Here is a 6,000-nt window from a genome sequence, read left to right on the forward strand (position 1 = left end):
GAGGTCACGTGACTAAGTGCGGAAGTGGAGTCAGCTGACGGAGGATCTCGGTTTAGCTCTATGGCTAACGGCGTCTCTTTCTAGGTTGTATTTGTCGTTGCTCTGCGGACTCTGGCTGCGGTTTATTGACTAATATTTTCAAAGGAGGGTTCCCGAGACTGGTCCTAAAAGATGAAGTTCCTGTTCGGTGTCGAGGCTCTCTGTTTGGCGTGTTTTGTTCTACTCAGTCAGGTGTCAGCAAAGGTAAGGCTACTGATAGCCTGGTTAGCTGGCTGTTGACAGAAAATTGTGATGGTGGCTCAGTGAAGCTGAAATCTGCTCCCTGAAACATTCCTCTTCTCTGTTTTCAAAACACATGTCACAGATAGGACTATAATAGTGTAAATATGTATTAAGGCTTTTCTACGTAGATTTCTTGAATAGGATTGTGTAGAAATTAGGACAGACATGCTAATAGAAATGACATTAAGGTACAATTTAGCTTCTGTAAATCTAACTTCACTGCACTAGGAAATTCATATCTGTATTTAATCATTCTAATAATCGAATTTGTGTTGTAAAGTTGAATGAATATGAAAACTAAAATATCAAAATCAAGTTTTGAGACATCTCTGGTGTCTTAAAACTCTAGAAAACCTTGTTTATAATCATTGATGCACTTAATAATCTGAACTGAATTATGTGTCCTTGGCAGTAAAATGAAATTATGACAACTCGTTACAGTAAACCAAAACTTTTCTTTTAATGCAGAATTCAGAAGACATCCGCTGTAAATGCATCTGCCCACCTTACAGAGATGTGGAAGGACAGATCTACAAGCAAAATGTCTCCCTCAAAGACTGGTGTGTTTAGAACAACTACTATATCTTACTGATAAGTTATTTTAATCTTAATAACAGCCTAACAATGCTGTTCTCTTATCAGTACCTGTCTTCATGTGGTGGTACCGATGCCAGTGGATGGCAAAGATGTTGAGGCCTACTGTTTGCGCTGTGAGTGTAAATATGAAGAAAGAAGCTCGGGGACTATTAAGGTACATTCACTTTGGAAAAAACGTGATGGCATTCGAATAACATTTGTATGTTCTTGTTCATGCAAAAGAAAAAAAAAAGTCAAAACTTTTAAAATGCTTATATTTATTTTGATGTTGCTGCAAGAAAGTCCCAAATTGAGCCTCCTAAGCATGCAGGAATTCTCTCTAAGTATTCTGACTTCCTCATGAAACCCTTCAAAAAACAATTCTTGGCTATCTGAACACTTTAATTTGCCCTTAGGTTTGAAAGCGAGTGTGCGTGATTCTATGTGTGTGTGTTTGTTGGCTTTGTGATGGACTGAGTTGTCCCCACTGCTGACCCGTAGAGATGGGCACCAGCTCCCTCTTGTCTTTATAAATACCTAGCAGATGTAAAAAATGGATTCACAAGTTTAAAAGAAAACTAGAAAAACATAACACTGCAGATTGCTAAAGCCCAAGGTTTATAGTTACTCTTTGATAGAAATATTGTTTGTTAGTGTAGTGCTGGTGTCCTTACAGTTTGTGGGGTTTTGTTGTAATTCTTCTCTGACGTTTGTAATTTCCTTACTTGTTGTGGTTATTAGCAATATTTGCTTAGTTTAGTTACTTAAATCTTTGCGGCAACATCATTATTTCCCCCCTGCTTAACATTTAATCTCTTTTTGTTGTCATTCAATGGGTACACAACATATATTAACATTTTTCCCTTCTAGTAATTGATGCATATTTTCAGATTGAATGAATTCATCCACTGGTTGCTCTCCATTTTTAGGTTACCATCATAATTTATCTTTCCATTCTGGGCCTGTTGCTGCTCTACATGGTCTACCTGACTCTCCTGGAGCCCATGTTGAAGAGGCGACTGTTTGGACACTCTCAGCTAATCCAAAGTGACGATGACGTTGTCGGGGTATGTGTTTCTTTTAAAGACACAGACCATTCCCCGTGTTACATTGCTCTGAGTCTGAACTCTGTCTGTGTTGTCAGACTTTTTATATGTTAGTAAAGAGGTCCTCGTTGCACAAAACATCACATGGTAGCCCTCCATCCTGGGTAAAAATTAACAGTTTCACTAGTCTGTGTGTTGCAATACCACTTCATTACTTGGTACTGGTACTGCAGACTCCTTCTGAGTAATATCCTTTAGAAAAAACCCCACTGAAATATGACACTGGGTACTTAGCAAATCTACAGCCATCTCAGCAGATGTTTAAAGCAGCAACTTCACAATACATTAGCAACCACAATGACAAGCAAATACACTGCAGTAAGGAAGTTCTTAAAAAGGCATTGTCCATAATCTGTTCACAAAAACACCAGTATGTGGCATTAGTATTATAAAGCTTACTATATGAACCTTTTCTACTTTTTCTCCCATTTTGAGTCAAGTACCCAATACATTTTAGAGGATTTCTTTTTTGTGCTCTTGAAGCCATTTAACTTTGTTCTAGTTTTGTTGGTTGAGTCTATGTCAGGATTAGGGCTGTGTAACTTTATCGATGCTTTTCCTCAGAAAGTATTGATTTTTCATCCACGAGTATCGATACATTAAATCTTACTTTGAGTTTTATGTCAAATCCACATGAATTAAATGACAGCTTCACACATGGCATTTTTTACCCAGTTGCACATGTACATTAAAAATGACATGTATTGAAACGACCAGTTGCAATTAATTAAATAATGAAATGAAATAGATAAATTACATGATCTAATATGTGAATAAGACAAAAAAGGTTCCTTTAAGTCCTACAGAGCATCTGAAAATGTTTTTTCACAAAAAAAAAAAAAAAGGAATACGTTATTGTTTAGCGTCATGCATGATTTCATCTAGCAGGTTCAGTTTAAAAGACTGAACCTATGAAAAATTCTGTAAACAACACTTACAGACAGAAAATAGTAGTTAGGACATTTGTGTACTGTTCACTTTAGAAATCATCACTTGTTCACTGATTGGGAAATACAAGGACTGGACTGAGTGCTGCAGGGCCTCATTAATATATGTTGGAGGTATTGTTTCACAATTTGTTCTGTACAGAACACAAAGTCACTCTTCCAAATGGATCAGATCGAACTTCAAAAGAGAGTCAAGCGAGCTGGCAGTGAATGAACATGACTAATGCTTCAAGGCTCAGAAATGAAGTTAAAATCGATTCTGTTTTTCATTGTGGCATTCTTTTATACTTTTGTGTAACTGGATTATAAATATGGGAAAAATAAGGAAAGGCACATGGTTTAATCAGCCTCCAGCAAGGTTGGCTTTTACAGCATCGTATAATTAGAGCACATGCAAACATAAAACAAACAGTAATCTTGTTTCTGACTTTCCTATTACTCCACGTGAAAAAGCCTAGAATATGTAATAGAACAGAGGATAAAAGTAATCAAGTTTGGCCTCCTTTGGTCTGGCTGAATGTTTAGATATTAACAGAGGAAATATGTCGCTGCCTTTCCTTGAGGGTAAAGGTGGAGCTACAGCTGCTTTTTGATCATGCTGTGATTTGACAAAGTTCACACAAGACTTTTTATATGAGAGGGCTTTTAACAAAATGTTAACAATTTCATGAAACATGAGTCGGGCACAAATTTGTGTCAGTTCTAAGTGCTGAGCTACAACTTTTAACAACTAAAGTCTTGTGAAGTTTATCTAAATATTTGAGTTAATACAGTTTTTCCTCTGAACTAACATTTATTACACCGCGCTCTTTTCCTTCACTGCAACAAGCAAGAAGCAAAAAAGAACAACCAAATTACTAACAAACAGGACTAAGGTAGGACTGTTGTGAAGTTAAATACATAGGAAAGATTAAACTTGTGAAGTTTATTCAACTCTTGGTTCTAAGATCCTGCCAGACTCTTATCCAACATGCATTTGTCTTTCTTGCCTGGCAAGCATTTTTTTTTTTAAAAGAACAGTCTTGTGTTTTCTTTTTGTTTGACTCCTAACCAACCTGTTTTTTCACATTTTCAGGACCAACAACCTTTTGCCAATGCTCACAATGTCCTGTCCCGCTCACACTCCCGACCCAACATGCTAAACAAAGTGGAGCACGCCCAGCAGCGCTGGCGGAGGCAAGTCCAGGAACAGAGGAAGTCTGTGTTCGACCGCCATGTTGTTCTCAGTTAAACGGCTTTCTGAGCTGTTGGTGGAGGTGAAACAGGACAAACGGTCTGAAGAAAAAAAAAGAAACACTGTGAAAGAGACCCCAGATTAATTTGGCTGTACTCTTATTTATGGTTTGGTTTTGAGGTGAACTTGGTACAGAAATGTCCATCTTTCAAGCAGAGGTCACCAGGAGTTGTTGTTTAGTCTACAGAAAAATTACAATGGCTTTAATTTTGCACATGCTCAAATGAACAAGAATAAATAAATTACTCTGCGACTCAAATTCAAGGTGGAGTTGACTGTCTCAAACACTCCTCATTCAGGTTTACAAGCTTAATGTCAACAACTGGATCAATCAGTGGTCAGTATTCGCACCATAGAACTTGAACATGACATAAAAAATGTGATTCCAGAGGAACCAAACGAGTGTGGTGTATCTGAGTTTTTAGCCTTCTTTGGAAAAGCATGTTTTGTAATAGCTCTTTTTTATAAATATTTCTCTATCCATTTGTTCTACCAGTTTAATGTCTTACAGATCGTGAAATGTTTCTTACATACATGAAATCTAATATTTGGACTTGGTGTAATTGAACTCTGCAGAAATTGATAGTGACATTATCGTTAACATAGCTGTGTTACTGATTCTGGCCCTCAAGAAGTCGGTGCCGTCTTTGTGTAATGTATTTACTGAATAGTCTTTGATATATTTTGTGGTTGGTTTAGCTTCTGATCCCTAATGAAGTCCTTGTTGTTAGAGGCAGTGTGGATGTGGCAGGGTGGAGTTACACTCAGACCTATGAAGTTCATTTTATATAAAGTTTGGGTGGCGTAGACGGTCCTAAAAGTGGAAATACAACCACCGGAGGAAAGGTGACCCTTGGAAGTGTTCTTAACTATTGTTTATGTGTGACCTTTGACTTTAAAATAAATTTATGTTAAATATCTGGCCCGTTTTTTTTTGGTTTTTATCTACTTTTCTATGTAATATTGTTTAATCTACAGATACGTTTTAGTATGGGTACCATGAATACAGAGCTGAAAAATGCTTATCCTAGTACAACAATGATTTCTAACACCTTCAAGCTGATGAAAAACATTATTTTCATGCTTCAGATTTCTGCAGTCTTTCATCTCTGTCAACATTTGATTATGCAAAATGAAAACAACGGATTATTTGAGAGCAAGATTTTGCTTGACAATAGTTCTTTATCTGTGGCTTAATAAACTTATGTTCTGCTTCTATTTAAACATTTGTTCAGGATTATAGATGAAAAGTAGCTCAGTCTCTAAATATTAACTAATGTGTGCTGCCTATGCCTATTAAACAAATTAAATATGTATTTAAAGATAATTTATCTAATGAAGAACTCATCTACTCATGTTAAAATTTTAAAATACATTTTAAACCCTCAATTCTATAATTAAAAAGGAAAATTTCATTTGGGTATAATACAAAATAAAACATTATTTTATATTATAAAATAATATAAAGGTCCTCAAGGACTTTCAGTGATTGACTCCTTATTTAACAATTTAGATATGTGTTGGAAAGTTTAATTGCGTTCCACACCATTTACAATAACTTTCCAGCTCTAACATAAAGGTAAAGACCCTGTTTTCTGTGCAGATCTTGACCAAAACTGGAGTTTGGGCTCAAACAGCAATTACTCATAATTTATCAAGAAAGACAATAGGCAGCATATTACTGGTTCTGAACAAACTATTTAACTAAACCACACTGAATGTTGTTTTATAGCCAACATGTTTTATAGGCAACATGTTGTACAAAAATCTGGTGTCAAGACTTCTTTTAATTTCTCTTCATAATTTCTGTTCAGTTTGTCAATTTTCTTAAAGGTTTAATTTGCTATTTTAGATC

General features: G+C 36.0%; 1 protein-coding gene across 1 annotated transcript; it reads left to right on the forward strand.

The window, feature by feature from the left end:
- Positions 1 to 11: 11 nt before the first annotated feature.
- On the forward strand, positions 12 to 5,067 carry tmem9b (TMEM9 domain family member B). The gene is made up of 5 exons (XM_005812108.2): positions 12 to 243; positions 751 to 842; positions 925 to 1,033; positions 1,788 to 1,925; positions 3,987 to 5,067. The coding sequence occupies exons 1-5, from the start codon at positions 172 to 174 to the stop codon at positions 4,140 to 4,142; spliced, it is 567 nt and encodes a 188-aa protein (XP_005812165.1). The 5' UTR covers positions 12 to 171; the 3' UTR covers positions 4,143 to 5,067.
- Positions 5,068 to 6,000: the final 933 nt, after the last annotated feature.

This window comes from Xiphophorus maculatus, chromosome 4 (genome assembly GCF_002775205.1).
Source record: "Xiphophorus maculatus strain JP 163 A chromosome 4, X_maculatus-5.0-male, whole genome shotgun sequence".
Taxonomy (NCBI): Eukaryota; Metazoa; Chordata; class Actinopteri; order Cyprinodontiformes; family Poeciliidae; genus Xiphophorus; species Xiphophorus maculatus.